The sequence below is a fragment of the Protomyctophum parallelum genome (genome assembly GCF_964188405.1).
Source record: "Protomyctophum parallelum genome assembly, chromosome: 13".
NCBI classification, from domain to species: Eukaryota; Metazoa; Chordata; class Actinopteri; order Myctophiformes; family Myctophidae; genus Protomyctophum; species Protomyctophum parallelum.
The window spans coordinates 38,533,132-38,552,495 of record NC_139708.1 but is presented as its reverse complement, the minus strand read 5'-3'; the positions used below and the strand labels follow the sequence as shown (position 1 = coordinate 38,552,495).

Genomic DNA, 19,364 nt, shown 5'->3' with positions numbered 1-19,364 from the left:
GTAAAAATATAGATCTGATGTGGTTAAGTGATGCAGAGCGACTGAGTTGGATTTTCGAACAAAAGATATTTGCATAAGCAGAATATATAGAGAAAGCTTGTGACATACGGACAAAGAAAACTTATATGTGATGTATTTTATTTTTATGTTATCGCTTATTTCTGTTTTTGTTTCATCAAATACTTGGTGTAACTTCTGTGTGGGAAGTGAACGTGATATTGTTAATTTATGCTGTTGGTGTTTTATAATCCCGTAAGGGATGGGTCTTAACGACAAGACACGAAAATTAAAATTCATTCATTCATTCATTCATTCATTCGGAGCTTCTTGTAGGAAAGGCCCGCTGTGATTGGCCAACACGGAGCTTCTTGCATGAAAGGCCCGCTGTGATTGGCCAACACAGAGCTTCTTGTAGGACAGGCCAGCTGTGATTGGCCAACACAGAGCTTTTTGCATGACACTGGGCCGGCCGACGCCAATCCGTGCACACACACTCCGTGGATGCCAACGATGAACGTCCGCCCCCAATTTTTTCCACAACGGCCTGTTATAGCGCCGCCATGAGGCCGACTTTTGCAAAACACATTTGTTCGTATCACTCGTAGACATTTTATCCATACATCACGCAAATCGGTTTACACTTTACACTATCTCTATAGTCATGTGATCAACATGCCACGACAGTGTGTATTTTCTAGTTTTATTATGTGTTGGTTTATTCAGCTGCTGTTGCTAGTCGTCATGGCTGCAAGTTTATATCATTTTTTATTTGTTTTGCCTCACTGTTTTGATTTTATTCTTATTTTTTGGTAGTCATGGCTGCCAGTTCCCACCTGATGTCGTGTGGGAGTTCAGACTGATCCAGATCAGACTGAATAACTGCTAGCTTGCATAATGTCTTGAGGCTAGGACTGAGGTCTAAGATAACCACGCCAACATCACGCCATCCTCCAAAGAGGATGACACGATCTCCCACGCTGCAACAGCAGCAATATAGCGCCGTTACCGGGCCGGTCCCCTTGGGCTTAACCTCCTTCCAGGAGAAAGTCTCTGGATTGTATTTCCACAGATCATTGAAGTACTGAGATTTAAGGCCACCAAATATGTACAGCTCTCCATTGCAGGTGAAGGCTGAATGACCTGCGCGTCCTTCTGGAAGAGGCTGTGCAGAAGGTGTCTTCTGCCAGTGGTTGGTCTCTGTGTCAAACATTTTGAGGCCGTTCTCTGATGCGCCCCATCCCCCAAACACAAACATCTTTGTCCCGATGATGGTGGCAGAGTGATGTGATGTAGCAGGCAGCGCAGTGCCTGCCACTGAAGACCAGACCATCGTGGTGGTGTCCAACTTGTAGATCTCATTATTGGATCCAGTCTGCGATCTTCCATGGATAAACATGGCCTTCCCAACGACACAGGCTGAGTGGTAGCTCATCCCCTCTGGAACAGTCCCAGAAACCCTGGGTTTGAACCACGTGTGGGCGTCAACATCAAATGCATAAAGCTCGTTGCAGAGACCTGCAAACTGCAACTTCCCTCCCCAGATGTAGGCGATACGTCCTACCAGCACAGCTGTGAAGCCGTGACGACTGGAGGGAACCTCGAGGCCTCTTCCAGAAGTCACTGGAGGAAACTTCCTCCAGCGTAAAGCCGTCGTGTTGAAGATGTACACAACGATCCGATTATGTGATCTGTTGTACCTGTCGCCTCCAAAGGAGTACAGCGCGTTGCCCACGGCAACAGCTCGATGACATTCTGAAGAAGTTTGATCGAGACAAACGGTCCACCGCAACATTTCTCACACCAGCAGCACTAATAAATAAATAAAGTGGATTCCTTCTGTGAAACGATGCAGTTCTACTGTGGAATAAAGTGGATCCCTTCTGTGAAACGATGCAGTTCTACTGTGGATTCCTTCTGTGAAACGATGCAGTTCTACTGTGGATTAAAGTGGATTCCTTCTGTGAAACAATGCAGTTCTACTGTGGATTAAAGTGGATTCCTTCTGTGAAACAATGCAGTTCTACTGTGGATTAAAGTGGATTCCTTCTGTGAAACAATGCAGTTCTACTGTGGAATAAAGTGGATCCCTTCTGTGAAACGATGCAGTTCTACTGTGGATTCCTTCTGTGAAACGATGCAGTTCTACTGTGCGTGCGACCAGTTATATTGGCGCAGCGTACACAAACATCATGGACAGTCTGGCCAATCGGTGAGGTCGAAGTCTGTTTTTTCTCCCATATAATGGGAAAGTGATCACCATAGCAACCCCAGCCCCAGGCGTCATCAGTATACTATGTCATACTATGACATATTATCGTCACAGTACTGTATGATCTCCATATATGGGCATAAACGTTGTGTTGCAGGTATCTGGTATAGTTCTCATTATAGGACAGTGACGTTAACACTAGCATGTCTGAAAGGTCATTTTTTTCTATCATCTCAGTAATGTTTGACATCTGAAAAAATGTCTAAATGTGAATTTAAGCACATGCTAATTCTGCTGATTTTACTTCAGACCTTCTTAAAGGTTTTATGACATTCATTTTCATTTTTTTTTCTTTTTCTTTTTTCTTTTAGGTTGTATGACCTCGATTACACCCAAAAAACCTGAACTTTGAACATTCAGTGGATTTTCTGTGGTCTGAAGTTTTCTTTGGGGTTTTTTGGGCCTTTTGAGCTACAATGAAAACAGGCAACACAGTGAAACAGTGACATCTGCTGGCAAATCCCATTGACATATACGGGATTTGCAGTAAGTGATGTCACTTACTGCCGGCAAATCAGAGCACCTGTTTGAGCCAGAAAACCCCAGATCACAGAAAATCTACTGAATGTTAAAAGTTCATGTTTTTTGGGTGCAATTGAGATTAGAAAACCTAAAAAAAAACAAGAACAATTCCAAAACCTTTTTTTTAATGTCACAATCCCTTTACCCCATTCTGACCGGGCACCCATTTTGGTGTCAGCATCATGTTATGCTTTAGCTATTTAAAAATAGCAGATCTACAAGCTATAATACGAGCTTGTAGGTCTGCTATTTTTTAAAAATCGAAGAACGACTGACATTTTTAGAATCTGATCTCAGGTCAGAATGGGTCAATCAGACGAATGTGTGTCCAGTGGAAACCTCGTATGAATCTGATCTCAGGTCAGAATGGGTCAATCAGACCAATGTGTGTCCAGTGGAAACCTCGTATGAATCTGATCTCAGGTCAGAATGGGTTAACAAGATGTTGTGTTTCAGGTACCTGGTGAAGTTCCTGGCCAGGCTGGCCCAGGACAGTGACGTTAACAAGATGTCTCCCAGTAACATCGCCATCGTTCTGGGACCCAACCTGCTGTGGGCCAAGACCGAAGGGTGAGTGAGAACGTCCTTCACTACAAAGTTCTTCTGGATAGTTTTCTGGAAAAACCTTCAAAAATAGCAAATCTGCAAGCTTATATCTGCCATTTTCTGAATAGCCAATAATGGCAAAAAATTGTTAAAACGATTGTGATGTTATCCTAACTAGTTTTTAACTACATTTACACAGATGTTGTCCAGGTTTTAATGCGCTCGTTTAGTTACCAAAAATACCTCTTTATTATAAGTCGGTTATTGGTTGTGTGTGTGTGTGTGTGTGTGTGTGTGTGTGTGTGTGTGTGTGTGTGTGTGTGTGTGTGCGTGTGCGCGTGCGCGTGTGCATGTGTGTGTGCGTGCGCGGATACGCAGGACGCTGGCAGAGATGGCGGCAGCGACGTCGGTTCACGCGGTGGCCATCATAGAGCCCTTCATCGTGCATGCCGATTGGTTCTTCCCAGACGGTAGGGGGGGGCGGGGTCTCTGGACGTGTTTCCTGGTTTCACCATTATTAACCATACGTTAGGCAGCTGTATTCATGAATATTATAATTCCATTGTTTTCAGTTACAAAAGAAGATTTTCTTTTGTAACTGTAAACAATGGAATTATACAAAATTGAATGTAGCCTACTAGTAGATGATACTCTACACTCTAATTACCACCTGTTCCTCACTGACAAACTCATTAGAGACTGCCGACTCATGTGAACCTATTTCAAACTGTGTGAGTTAACTATAGAATAGAGTCCATTTAACACTAGAAGGTCTGAAGAAAAAAGGGCAAAACTAGCATGTGCTTAAATTCATATTTAGAAAATGTTTCAGATGTCAAACATCTCTGAGATGATAGAATGGTGATGGATGATGATGGTCATGGAAGGGGAACCTTCTGAAACCTTCCTGGGCAAAGATAATTAACTTTAAAATATTTAAAAAAAAAACGGTCAAAATGACCTCTCAGACCTTCTAGTGTTGGAATGACCATCACTTGTTACTCCTGAAACTCTGTACACTGCTGAAAGTATAGAATATGTGTTGGGGATGTGTGTGAGGAGTTCGGAGGGAAGCTCTGGAGAGAGACACTAGTCTCTCTCTGGTGTGATGACATATACAATAAAGAATGGAGTTTGAATCCTGATGGTTGAGTCCTGCTTCTTCCTGATGTTGCTTACTTACTAATAGTGAGACCATTAATTTCCATTGCACGTGTCCATTTATCTCCCCTCCAGAGGTGGAGTTCAACGTGTCCGACATGTTCGGCCCCGAGACACCCGACACGGAGCCCCCCGCCCCCGGCCTGGAGCGCAGACGACCCGGCAGCCAGGACAGCTTTGGGGACGCTCACCCCACCACCACCACCACCCCCCGTAAAGACAGGTACCTGTCCCCCCGCCAAACCCCGCGCCTCCTCCTCAGCCTCAGCCTGCCCGCCCCGCTCCGCCACCACCCCCCCTCCAATAAGACCACGGCGCCCCTCCCCCTCTCCGGCGCCAGTGGGGGCGGGGCCTCTGCCTTCTACTTGGCGGCGGACGAGTCCGTCACGGTCAGCGGGGACGAAGAGAGCTTGTAGATCTGCTATTTTTCAATAGCTAAAGCATAACATGACGCTAACACCAAAATGGGTTCCCGTTCAGAATGGGTTAAGCGACTAGTCGACTAGTAAATCCACTAGTCGACCTTGTTGGTACTAGTTGACTAGTTGTTAAGAAAATAAAAAGTTGTTTGTTTTTACATAATATGTCGACTAGTAAACTAGGCAACTAGTCAACTAGTAAACATGACTAGAAGTGAATGCCCTAGTGGTGACGCCCCCCCCGGTGTGCCATGATGAGTGAAAGGGGAGGCCCGTTAGTCGCTATAGTCACTGTCTGGTGGAAACCGTGTATTAGGGATGGGGGCCATAACGATTAGCGATTCTCATTTATCGTGACACTGTCCTACAGTTTGATTCATAGGACATTCATTTACAGGGAGAAAAATAAAACATGAAAAGCTGAAATGTGGAGATATGAGGTTTCTGCCCGACAGTGACGACCGACAGGGTGTGTGTGTGTGTGTGTGTGTGTGTGTGTGTGTGTGTGTGTACGACTGTACGTACGGTATTTCATGTTCTGTTTTACACTACAGCAGTCAGTGGTTCTCAACCTTTTGGGTGGCGTGCGACCCCCGAAATGGACTTGACCAAGTCTTGCAACCCTCCTTTCTTCACGTCACACGATCTAACAACACACACACTCTTCATAGGCTAAATAAATGAGCAGAAACCCACCTATATTTACCCAGCAAGCCAAATGACGTCATGACGTCGTCCAGGACTATAGGCCAGATCACAGCCCATATGGGGATGGTCTTTACGTCTTCACCAGTTTAAATAATATAGCTTATTCTGGGATAGATCTGACTAGTTATGAAATGACTTAAAGGGATTGTGACATTAAAAAAAAGGTTTTGGAATTGTTCTTGTTTTTTTTAGGTTTTCTAATCTCAATTGCACCCAAAAAACATGAACTTTTAACATTCAGTAGATTTTCTGTGATCTGGGGTTTTCTGGCTCAAACAGGTGCTCTGATTTGCCGGCAGTAAGTGACATCACTTACTGCAAATCCCATATATGTCAATGGGATTTGCCAGCAGATGTCACTGTTTCACTGTGTTGCCTGTTTTCATTGTAGCTCAAAAGGCCCAAAAAACCCCAAAGAAAACTTCAGACCACAGAAAATCCACTGAATGTTCAAAGTTCATGTCCAGGGGGTGTACTTGTACATCAAGCTGCCTCACGCTACAGAAACAGGAGATAGGCTCCTGCCCCTATGGGCCTCGTGGCTACAGAAACAGGAGATAGGCTCCTGCCCCTATGGGCCTCATGGCTACAGAAACAGGAGATAGGCTCCTGCCCCTATGGGCCTCATGGCTACAGAAACAGGAGATAGGCTCCTGCCCTATGGGCCTCATGGCTACAGAAACAGGAGATAGGCTCCCGCCCCTCATGGCTACAGAAACAGGAGATAGGCTCCTGCCCCTATGGGCCTCATGGCTACAGAAACAGGAGATAGGCTCCTGCCCCTATGGGCCTCATGGCTACAGAAACAGGAGATAGGCTCCTGCCCCTATGGGCCTCGTGGCTACAGAAACAGGAGATAGGCTCCTGCCCCTATGGGCCTCGTGGCTACAGAAACAGGAGATAGGCTCCTGCCCCTATGGGCCTCATGGCTACAGAAACAGGAGATAGGCTCCTGCCCCTATGGGCCTCATGGCTACAGAAACAGGAGATAGGCTCCTGCCCCTATGGGCCTCATGGCTACAGAAACAGGAGATAGGCTCCTGCCCCTATGGGCCCCATGGCTACAGAAACAGGAGATAGGCTCCTGCCCCTATGGGCCTCATGGCTACAGAAACAGGAGATAGGCTCCTGCCCCTATGGGCCCCATGGCTACAGAAACAGGAGATAGGCTCCTGCCCCTATGGGCCTCATTGCTACAGAAACAGGAGATAGGCTCCTGCCCTATGGGCCTCATGGCTACAGAAACAGGAGATAGGCTCCTGCCCCTATGGGCCCCATGGCTACAGAAACAGGAGATAGGCTCCTGCCCCTATGGGCCTCATGGCTACAGAAACAGGAAATAGGCTCCTGCCCCTATGGGCCCCATGGCTACAGAAACAGGAGATAGGCTCCTGCCCCTATGGGCCTCATGGCTACAGAAACAGGAGATAGGCTCCTGCCCTATGGGCCTCATGGCTACAGAAACAGGAGATAGGCTCCTGCCCCTATGGGCCCCATGGCTACAGAAACAGGAGATAGGCTCCTGCCCCTATGGGCCTCATGGCTACAGAAACAGGAGATAGGCTCCTGCCCCTATGGGCCTCATGGCTACAGAAACAGGAGATAGGCTCCTTCCCCTACGGGCCTCATGGCTCGGCAATGCTACTTACTACTAACTACTCACAGTGGAGGTGGAAGATACTGGTGGGGTGGCAGCCGCAACCAACTGGTGGAGAACCACTGAACACTGTTATTCTTGGTTAACGATGATCATAAGCTAATGTTGTTTCATCCCAATGAATGGTTGGGTGATGAACCTGAACAGTGCATGTTCACTAATCTCTTCCATGCATTTCAGTTAAAGGGAAACCATTTTGAACCTCTTAGTAGGGCATTAAGCAACTATAGTCGACTAGTAAATCCACTAGTCGACCTTGTTGGTACTAGTTGACTAGTTGATAAGAAAAGATATTCTGTAGGCCTCAAGATCAGGTAGATTATAGTTATAGTCACCAATATACACCGTTTTTAAATGTACAAATATTTATTTCAAACAAATACATAATATGTAGTTGAACAACTACTCGACAAGCTAGGCAACTAGTCAACTAGTGAAAATGAATACCTCTTAGCGTCCGCCCCCTTTCAGAACGACGAGTGGCCCAGGAAATGATTCTCCATTAATTTTCTCCATAGGCTTTTCAAAAAGTATTTATTTAAAGACGGTTACGCCGCGGACAAAGCAAACTCGGAACGTGACAAACCATGACAATAATTACAATGTTTTGGGCCGATCAAATAACTAGTAAGAAGAAAAACAAAACAAATAGTGTTGTATCCTGCCTTTATTTTCTTCTTTCAAATTATTTGATTGGCACAAAATATTGTGTACAGTTTCTGTACATACAGTATGCAGGTTTCCGCCCAGCAGAGACTTATGTCCTGTGGCGGTCGGGTTCAGTACAGGACCAATACTGCTTTACAAGTGGTGTTTTGCGTGATCAGCTCAAAATGCAATATCCTCTGCCCCCCCCCCCCCCCCCAAACAGGCTTTCTGTATTGGTTCAGCAGAGTACATTTCGGTCACGCGTGTGTTTAAGTAAAGGGATCCGGGTTCCAATGCCGTGTTGGCCATAACGGTTGCGTAACAAAGCACAGAATGCATACAAGGTGTGCATGACACGAAAATAAAGAAACAATCAATCAATCAATCATCAATCATACATTTAGACGAAAATCACACCCGCGTGTGAAGTGAGGGCCGATCTCGTCGTCATATCGTCATTCACGATCACAAATTGCCAATCGCAAATTGCGTCTTCACATTATGATACTTATTATTATTTAATTCGACCAAAGAAAGACAGAAACACAAAGAATACATACAGCAATAACACTATACAGCAGTGAATGGATCATTAGATCGTTAGATCTCTTAATTTAATTTAATAACTTGGGGAAAACATCAAGGTGAGAGGACAGTGTGCAGTTTTAAACAATTTACCGTTATTTTGGGGGATTTTAGATACTTTTGGAACGTCCTTTAGAAAACCATGTGCACAATGTCTTGGCTGATGTTTCTTACTGTGGATGACTTAATGTACCTTCTGTGTAATCACGATGGCCTTTTCTCTCACTGATGTGTTCCATTAAAGCTTCGTAGGCTGCTTCCTGTATGGTTTCTGTGGGTTTCCTCCGTTTCACTTTAGTTGGTGGCGTGGTCTTCAACACGACGTAGAGTCTTAACTCGATGACTGTGAAGCCCAATTCAAGCCCGACACACACCGTCTGCGACCGCCGCGCGTACCGCCGCGGCACAGTATTGCCGCGCGCCATAGCCGCACGGCAACACCAACAGGACGCGGCGCGCTACCACGCGGCTGGGGAGTTTTGTTGACTATATTCCATTGCCACGCCCACGGATAGCCGGGTGGAGGCCGCGCGGCAACGCCTGGAAAATAGAACAGCGGTGCATCGGCGCGGCAGGCGAGGCGTGACCGCGCGCCAGCGCGCGTCGGACGCAGCCGGTGTGCGATAGGTTCATTGAAAATAATGGAGGCGGCTGTGTCCGCCGCGCGGCGACGCGCGGGGGACACAGCCGGTGTGTGGTGGGCTTCAGACTTCGGTCGCACGACGGGGTCTCACGCAATGTTTTAATAGTTTCGGGTTTTTCATTATAGTTTGGTTTTAGTTGGTTTTTAGAGCGGGTTTGCTAGTTTTTATTTAGTTTTTATTTTGGTGAAAATGCTTAGTTTTAGTTTTTTTTCGTACTTTGGTTTATTTGTGGGTTAGGGTTAGCGTGGCTACATGCTGCCGTACGGTGGGTTAGGGTTAGCGTGGCTACATGCTGCCGTACGGTGGGTTAGGGTTAGCGTGGCTACATGCTGCCGTACGGTGGGTTAGGGTTAGCGTGGCTACATGCTGCCGTACGGTGCTGAAAACTGCCGTAAAACTTGTTGGAGAAATGAGGAAATTAATCGAATGAATTTAAAAGGATTATATTATAAATATCCGAAAAGGCATATAAATATTGATAAAAAACTAAAACTAAGGGTATTTTGTCTATATAATTTCAGTTAATTTTAGTTAGTTTTGAGGACACACAATACAGTTTTCAGTTTAGTTATCGTTTTTTTTATTTATCTTTTATTAGTTTCAGTCAACTAAAATGTTTGTTTTTTTTAATTCTAGTTTTCGTTTTTTTGTTAGTTTTAGATAAAGGTATATTCAGTGATTTCACTTAATTCAAATATCACAATTTTTTTTGTTTTGTTGTGATAATCCTCTCTACTATAGTGTGCTGCTGACCATATAAAGAGTTCCTCCCTGTCCCCAGTTAACCCCTGGGGGTCAAAAAACCTTAGGTTTCGTTTTTGGCTCTCTATCCTGATTGGATGAAAGGCTTAGGTCCCAGCCAAAAACGAAACCTAAGGTTTTTTGAGTGAAATCACTGAATATACCTTTAACTATTATAACCGAAAACAGCCGACCTCACGAGCTGCACGATTCGTTTGCAGGAGCGCCGTTTTTGTGAGCTCCGTGAGCTAGTGTGGGTCTATTGTTGCCATGCGACCCTTCGGTGCGACCGAGCGTGAAGCAGTCGGGCTTCTCAGTCATGGGTTTATATATTCCTGCTTTGCTCACTCGTCTCCGGAGTTTGGTGTAAAATGAGGTGCGTGATGAAACCCTTTGTTTGTTTTACACTTTGGGGTAAAAACTACAGCAGGGTAAAAACTAAAGCAGGGTAAAAACTACAGCAGGGTAAAAAAAAAAAAACATGGCAGGCTGCACAGCACGGTGATGTAAACACAACACAATTAATAATGGGTGTGTTAGATTTCAGATTCTATAGAGGGTATGCACATGCATAAAGTGAGTGGCAGATCGAGTGACAAAGTGAATTTAATGTTGTTAAAGGTATATTCAGTGATTTCGTTTTTGGCTGTGGGCCTTTCGTCCAATCAGGATAGAGAGTCAAAAACGAAACCTAAGGTTTTTTGACCCCCAAGGGGTTAACTGGGGACAGGGAGGAACTCCTTATATGGTCAGCACACTCTATAGTAGGGAGGATTATCACAACAAAACAAAAAAATAAGTGATATTTGAATTAAGTGAAATCACTGAATATACCTTTAAAGGACAACTTTTGTTTTTTTCAACCAAGGTTCATGTTCTAGGTTGTAATTAGAGAAAGTTAAAAGATGAGTGTTAATTTTTTTTCATTTGCTGCTTTCTTTCGTTTTTGCGATTTTAGCTATTTTTGACAAGGGGGGCGGGGCATTCGAACATAGGGCTAAATATGTATTTCTTTTTTACAAAATTTGATAGTGATTTTTTTTTATTATTATTTACTATAGTCCTACTAGACCCCAGGAAATTACATCTGGCCACAAAAGATCACAGGATCTACTGAATGTGAAGGGGGGTACTATAGGGGGCTGCCATACTGTGTCGTATGGCTCAACAGGTCAGTTTGTCACCCCCTTCACATTCAGTGATCTTTTGTAGCCAGATGTTCGAATGCCCCCGCCCCCCCTGTCAAAAATAGCTAAAATCGCTAAAACGAAAGAAAGCAGCAAATGAAAAAAAAAAGAACACTCGTCTTATACTTTCTCTAATAAAATGGTAAATGGTGCATTTATAAAGCGCCTTTATCCAAAGGCGCTTTACATAGATTGTGCATTACATTCACCCATTCACACACACATTCATACACTGATTGCAGCGGAAGCCATGCAAGGTACCAACCAGCACATGGGGAGCAATTTGGGGGTTCAGTGTCTTTGCCCAAGGACACTTCGACATGTGGACAGGAGGAGGAGGAGCCGGGATTCAAACCGCCGACCCGTGGATCATTGGATGACCTGCTCTACCTCCTGAGCCACAGTCGCCGTGAACATGAACCTTGGTTGAAAAAAACTAAAGTTGTCCTTTAACCCATTCTGAACGGGAACCCATTTTGGTGTTAGCATCATGTCGTGCTTTAGATATTTAAAAATAGCAGATCTACAAGCTCATATCGCGCCACCGAGTGGCGCGATACGAGCTTGTAGGTCTGCTATTTTTCAAAAATCGAAGAACGACTGACATAGAAACATAGCTTTTTCAGAAAACTGTCAGGATGTAGAAGACGTTTATAGAATCTGATCTCAGGTCAGAATAGACTGACACCACAACGCATATTCAGGGCGGAGTGATTTGCTCTCGTTCACTGCAATGCAATTTGCGGCATTTCCAAAACAATATTGCGCAGAGTAGCGATTATCAAACGTATTTGCAATGCCATACGTTGAAAGATCTGTTGCCCGTGGATAAGGCACGCTACCTCCGCAAGTTAGATATTATCGGCATAGATGTTTGTCCGTATGTGATTAAGGATTGGAAAAAGTCGCATTGGCAGCCATATAAAATTCTGCCCAGGGTAAAAAAACGGATGTGACGTTTTTGGGCGTTCCTGTCTTATGTGGTGTCAGTGTATGGAAACTGTCAGGATGTAGAAGACGTTTATAGAATCTGATCTCAGGTCAGAATGGGTTAAAGTCATTCAATGCAATCAAATAGGACTTTTCTGTTTGGATGTACTGTATGGGGCAGTCAAGGCCAGAAAGTAGGTTGTTTTGCCACTCAGTAGGCGTTCCTGCATAACTTCCTGTTATGATGATGACGATGATGTCACACGCATACCCTCTATACCGTGTGTCTATCATGCTTTCACACATTGGCATGACCTTGGCTCTGGGAGACTTAGGGCTCCACCTTACCCCTTATCCCTAAACTTATTTGCCATTTTTTTACTATTTTAAAACATTTAAAAATAGTTCAACTAGCCAATCTACATCGACACGTTGTTAGCTTGTAGATTGGCTATTTGTACCATTTTTTAAAATGTTTTAAAATGGTAAAAAATGGCAAATGAGTTTAGGGATATATATATATATATATATATATAAGATATAGACCTTAGACTTATCACCTAGAACTGGAGTATGAATAGGCCTTAACACACTGCGGTGATTAAACAATCGTGTTCCAGAGCTTTACACAAACCTTTGAAGAGCCAATGAGCCCACTTGATCCTTTGCTTGTCACGAAAACCCACTTTAAAACGGTGTTTAATCGCTTTTCGTGGTGCTGAAAAGTATTCCAAAGTGGCGAACAACAAACAACACAGCGGAGAAGGAACGCGTGCGATGCGCATTAGGCCTCAATTTCCCCTTAAATTGTTTGGTGCAGCTGTGTTGCGTGTACTAGTCTGCCATGTTTTTAATCAGTTAATCAGTTAATCAGAATCAGCCTGGGGTTTCATCATGCTCTTGGGAAGACGTCCAGTCTGTCAGTGTGTGTCCGTCTGTCCGTCTCTCGCACCTGATTTATACGGAGTTGTGCGTCGTTGTCGCACGACCGACTACGTATGAATCAGACCTTAAGGTCTAGCATTTATGCTTTGAGCGCCATGTGTCGAGCGACGTCGCACTATACCCGCGTCTCTGCGTTCTGCGTTTTGAGCACCCCTAATGTCTGCCACTCGCCGACAGCGTCTCAAATGTACAATTTATTGTATTAGTTATTTGTACTTTACTTGAGTATTTCCACTTTCCAGTACTTGTACTTCTACTCTACTACATCTCAGAGCCAAAATGTGTACTTTTACTTTCACTACAATTATTTGAAAACTTTAGTTACTAGTTACTTTGGTGATTTTAAGTTTGATTAGAAAATGAAAACGTACTCTTCAACCCTATACATTTTGGCCATTTGAAAATAGCTCACAATGTGTCGCAACGCCACGCATTGTGAGCTTGTAGATCTGCTATTTTCAATAGATTGTGTACACATTTTGAACTTGCAATATGAGTACTTTTACTTTTAGTACTTTAAGTACATTTTGATGCAGATACTTTTGTACATTTACTCGAGTACATTTTCAATAGTTCTAAATTGCAGTATTGGTATTTTTACTTAAATAAAACAATTGAGTACTTTTTCCACCACTGGATCCTAGAGGCACTACTACACCTCTCTCTTGATTAGTACGCTAAATGTAGTCTTGTATACATCGTGGTAATGGAGCTTATGGAAGTATCGGGGTACGCTACGAAGAAGACGTCCTAGCCTGCGACCATAAATACTTTCCAGAGGTATAACGCGAACACACTTTTTGTCACTTTGACGGCACTTTTGTCGCTGTGATGCGTCGTTCGCTCAAAGCATAAAGTTGACCTCACACATCCCTCCCCTCCCTCCTACCCCCCCCCCCTCACTCTATCTCATGGTGTGTGTCTCTTAAAGGGACACTTCACCCTTTTTGCAAAAAAAATTACGTTTAGAAGCTTTAGAACACTTTCTTTATGTGTGTAATATGTGGTTTTAGATATGTTAGATTGTAGCAGTGAGCACAGTGTCTCTGATGTCATGGACACTGGTCTCACTACCTTCCTGGACTACAATTCCCATAATTCTTTGGTGCACTGCTCCTCCTTGTGGAAAGGGGGAGAGATGTCTTACTGAGACAACATGTAGTCCAGGAAGGAAGTGAGCCCAGTGTCCATGACATCAGAGACACCGGGCTCACACCGCTACAATCTAAAATATCTAAAACCACATATTACACACATAAAGACCCCCAGGAAAGTGTTCTAAAGCTTCTAAAAGTCTTTAACATATATTTTTTTTTGCAAAAAAGTGGTGAAGTGGTCCTTTATCTCTCCTCCACCTCCACCTCCCCAGCATCGTTAACAAACACCCAGAGCCCGCCCCGCGTCGAACCGGCTCTGTCGTTAGAAAGCTGCCTCAGCAGCTTCACTCGCCCGCCTTCCAGCCCCCGGCTGTGGGAGACCCTCAGCCTCCTCCTCAGCCCCATGATGAGCCTCCTGGCCTGGGTGGAGGTGGAGGTGGAGGTGGAGGTGGAGGTGGAGGTGGAGGTGAGGTGGAGGTGGAGGTGGAGGTGGAGGTGGAGGTGGAGGTGAGGTGGAGGTGGAGGTGGAGGTGGAGGTGGAGGTGAGGTGGAGGTGGAGGTGGAGGTGGAGGTGGAGGTGGAGGTGGAGGTGAGGTGAGGTGGAGGTGGAGGTGGAGGTGGAGGTGGAGGTGAGGTGGAGGTGGAGGTGGAGGTGGAGGTGGAGGTGGAGGTGAGGTGAGGTGGAGGTGGAGGTGGAGGTGGAGGTGAGGTGGAGGTGGAGGTGGAGGTGGAGGTGAGGTGGAGGTGGAGGTGGAGGTGGAGGTGGAGGTGGAGGTGAGGTGAGGTGGAGGTGGAGGTGGAGGTGGAGGTGGAGGTGAGGTGGTGGGCAGGGTGGTGGTGACGGTGGTGACGGTGCAACAGCGCCGCTTTCTCAGCCTCTAAGCCATCTCATCTCAGACGAGGCCAGGTAAGACAGGAAGTGAGGCGTGAGGTGGTGTGGTGGGTGTTGGGTGCAAGGGGCCAGCTAGGCACTCGCTGGGCCCTAGTGGTAAGAGGAAGGACTGCAGGCGGACCCCGTGGATTCTTGACGAGGAAACCCCGTGCAACCGAGCGCTCAATTTTAAAGCCCAGCTACACTTCCGCATTTGGACACCAAAATTTGGTGCCCAAATGCTGAATCAGCGAAAAAATGCGGAAATAGACGGTCCTTCAGGCAGCCTTCCGGGTGCTTCAAAGCGCCACTGAGCAACTTCCACTGACATGAATAGCGGAGGGGGCGGAGCTTCTCGCCAGTTCAGTCTCTATCCTTTTAATACTCTATGGTTGGGTGTGACACCCTATCTCCTTCCTGCCCGTCCGACCGACCGACCGCCCGCCCGCCGGCTGGCCGCAGCTTACCTGCAAGACAAAACCCTTTCGCACCTTCGTGTTCATTTTGATTCAACTCCATTTCACTTTGATTTGTTTATCTTTGGTTGTTGATGTTTTTTTCCCCCCCGATAGCTATTGTGAAATGATGAAAGATTTGCTTTGGTTCAGCTTCATGCGAAAATGCTAAATTCATCTCCAAAATGGCTTCCGGAGGGAGTTGATTGTTTTAGAGCAGTGGTTCTCAGAGTTATGCTTCCCCAACTAAAATGTGTTGGCATAGCATAACATTCAGGTTAACCACTTGAACCCTATTTGATACTTTGGCTATTCAAAAGTACCAAGTGAACTTGTAGATGGGCTACTTTTGAAAAAACCTTTTTGGAAACTATTGGAATTTGTGAAAAAATTCTTCTCCTTATGTCTGGAACTAAATTATCTCATACATTTTATACAACAAATACATTTTGGTTTGGATGAAAATGTTAGAGAACCACTGATTTACAGGAAAAATGTGTGCTTGTATAGAATATAAAAAATGTTGGTGAATATTTTAAAATGTTCCAAATTGATTATTCTTTCGTATTTGATTGAATCGGTTAAGTCAGTGGATTCTCAACCTGTTCTGGATCAGGGCCCACCCATCATGCCACTTAACTACTGGGCACACCCATCATGCCACTTGACTGGGCCCACCCATCATGCCACTTGACTGGGCCCACCCATCACACCACTTAACTGGGCCCACCCATCACACCACTTAACTGGGCCCACCCATCACGTCACTTAACTGGGCCCACCCATCACACCACTTAACTGGGCCCACCCATCACGTCACTTAACTGGGCCCACCCATCACGTCACTTAACTGGGCCCACCCATCACATCACTTAACTGGGCCCACCCATCACACCACTTAACTGGGCCCACCCATCATGTCACTTAACCGGGCCCACCCATCACGCCACTTAACCGGGCCCACCCATCACGCCACTTAACTGTGCCCACCCATCACACCACTCAACTGGGCCCACCCATCACGCCACTCAACTGGGCCCACCCATCACACCACTCAACTGGGCCCACCCATCACACCACTCAACTGGGCCCACCCATCACGCCACTCAACTGGGCCCACCCATCACACCACTCAACTGTGCCCACCCATCACACCACTCAACTGGGCCCACCCATCACGCCACTCAACTGGGCCCACCCATCATGCCACTCAACTGGGCCCACCGATCACGCCACTTAACTGGGCCCACCCATCACACCACTCAACTGGGCCCACCCATCATGCCACTCAACTGGGCCCACCGATCACGCCACTCAACTGGGCCCACCCATCACGGCACTTAACTGGGCCCACCCATAACGACACTCAACTGGGCCCACCCATCACGGCACTTAACTGGGCCCACCCATCACACCACTTAACTGGGACCACCCATCACGCCACTTAACAGGTCAGATGGGTACGCCACAGATGGGTGGGCCACAGATGGGTGGGCCGCATGCTATTTTCAGAGCACGTTAATTTTAATTATCAGTCGGATGGATGGCGTTCCTCCTTGGATCAATGGAACTAACATAGTTTTTTATCACTTGTTAACCCATTCATGCCGGACCTCGAAATGTAACAAATGTCTACTAAATCCTGAAAGTTTTCTGAAATGCCTCTGTTTCTATATCGGTGGTGCTCAATATGTCATGTCAAGGACCCCCATCTGAAAATATGTTGTTCCAGGGACCGACCCCTTCCAGAAGCAAAGCTTTGAGTTAAAAAAAACGTTCGCTGTGACAGAATATATAAGATTTGCGCCACATTTTCTCGATTTTTCAAAAATAGCAGACCCACAAGACTCATTGCGTGTGGGCACTCGGTGCCGGGCGTATGAGCTTGTAGATCTGCTATTTTTCAATAGCTAAAGTATAAGGGGGTTCCCGCCCAGAATGGATTAATTCAAATCTTTGTCTTCTGCATGGCAACTATTTGGGAGGCCCCACTTGCAGTACCCTCGCCGTCCACCAGTGGGCCCCCGGTCGGTACCACAGGTTGAGAAGAACCACTATGTAGTATAGTAGTTCACATTACCTCTCGCCCCGCACCGTTTATAATCTTGACCTTGTGTGTGTGTGTGTGTGTGTGTGTGTGTGTGTGTTTTTTCCGCAGCCCGGCCCGTGAGCTCAGCTCCACCCCCCCTCCCCAGAGGAACGGGTCGGTCTACCTGACACCGGGGACCCCCCACTCTCAGGGGGGCTCCCGGGGGCCCAGTCCACACCTGATGCGCAGAGGTGAGTGAGTGAGTGAGCGAGGGAGGGGTTCATCATGGCTGAACCTCAAACGTCATGGGAATTATTAGGGCCAGGATACTTTGGTAGAGGTTTGGGTTGTATAGTTACCTTTCCCTGATGTAATTCCAAAGGTGGACAAGAAATTCATTGCTCCATTGATTAGAAATTGATACTTTGAAATATGTCATTACCATATGTGTGTGTTGTGTGTGTGTGTGTTGTGTGTGTGTGTGTGTGTGTGTGTGTGTGTGTGTGTGTGTGTATATATATATATATATATTAGGGGTGTAACGATATAGTAACTGCATCCAGAAATCGATTTTAAAGGTATATTCAGTGATTTCACTTAATTCAAATATCACTTTTTTTTTTTTTTTGTTGTAATAATCCTCCCTACTATAGAGTGTGCTGGCCATATAAGGAGTTCCTCCCTGTCCCCAGTTAACCCCTGGGGTTCAAAAAACCTTAGGTTTCGTTTTTGACTCTATCCTGATTGGACGAAAGGCTTTGGGTCCCACAGCCAAAAACGAAACCTAAAGTTTTTTGAGTGAAATCACTGAATATACCTTTAATTTCAAGAATCTTGAAGTATATTGAAGTAGTATATTGAAATGAAAATGGCAACATTGACTATATGTATCGTATCGTTTTGCAACGCAAACAATCGGTATCGAATAAATATAAAGAAAAAGGGGTTTAATCACTTGGTTTAAAGTAATGTCAATGTATTTGAAATAGTTACCGTATCGATTTCAAATCATTGAATCGTAACGGATCGTATCGCCATAATGAACCAATATCGTCCGTGTATCGTATCGTCGACCATGTATCGTGATACTGTACGTATCGTATCACTGTTAAAATCGTTATACACACACACACACACACACACACACACAATTTTTCCAGACCGGGGTTTTCTTGCTAATTTAACCCATTCTGGGCGGGGGAGCCCCTTTTGGTGTTAGCATTATGTCATGCTTTAGCTATTGAAAAATAGCAGATCTACAAGCTCGTAGCGCGCCACCGAGTGGCGCGCTACGAGCTTGTAGGTCTGCTATTTTTGAAGAATCGAAGAACGACTGACATATAGAAACATAGCTTTATCAGAAAACCGTCAGGATGTATAGAAGAAATTTTTGTAGAATCTGATCTCAGGTCAGAATGGGATAAATAGCAAACCCCCTGATGGTTTTTCGACGGTTCCTCTCTCTCTCTCTCTGTCTCTCTCCAGGCACTAAGAAGCAGGCCCCGGCGCCTCCCAAACAGGCCAGTCCTTTCAGCAACCAGCAGCAGACGACCCCGACGGCCGTGCCTCGGCTCCGCCATGCCGGCAAAGACAGTCCCATCCACGCCCCGTTCCACCCGCCGCCGCAGCCCCCGCCTCCAGCCCACCACCAGCAGGGCGGCGAGTCTGAGTCGTCTCCGCGCAGCACCCCGAGCCCCACCCCTCCTCCGGGCACGCCCCCTCCTCCACAGCATCATCACCACGACCCTCCTCCTCTCCTCCTCCCGCAGAACCCTTACCCCACCGGCGGCTCGCTGCCCCGCCCCGCTAGGCCCGCCCCCAAGCCCCGCCCCCGGCCCAACATGCCGCCGCCCCCGCAGCCGCTGCCGGCCAATGACGACGATGACGACGACGACGGCGGCTTCCTCGGCTCCGCCTCCAAGATCATAACAGGTAACGAACGGGCGACGT

General features: G+C 46.1%; 1 protein-coding gene across 2 annotated transcripts in view; it reads left to right on the top strand.

Moving 5' to 3' along the window:
* LOC310869938 (rho GTPase-activating protein 17-like) overlaps nt 1–19,364 on the top strand; it is a 121,913-nt gene that overhangs the window by 93,491 nt on the left and 9,058 nt on the right. For both annotated transcript variants that reach the window (XM_083780928.1, XM_083780929.1), the window contains exons 14-18: nt 3,248–3,361; nt 3,716–3,807; nt 4,574–4,721; nt 17,544–17,665; nt 18,900–19,346. In XM_083780928.1, coding sequence (XP_083637054.1) covers nt 3,248–3,361; nt 3,716–3,807; nt 4,574–4,721; nt 17,544–17,665; nt 18,900–19,346 — 923 coding nt within the window. The remainder of the gene's footprint in view (nt 1–3,247; nt 3,362–3,715; nt 3,808–4,573; nt 4,722–17,543; nt 17,666–18,899; nt 19,347–19,364) is intronic.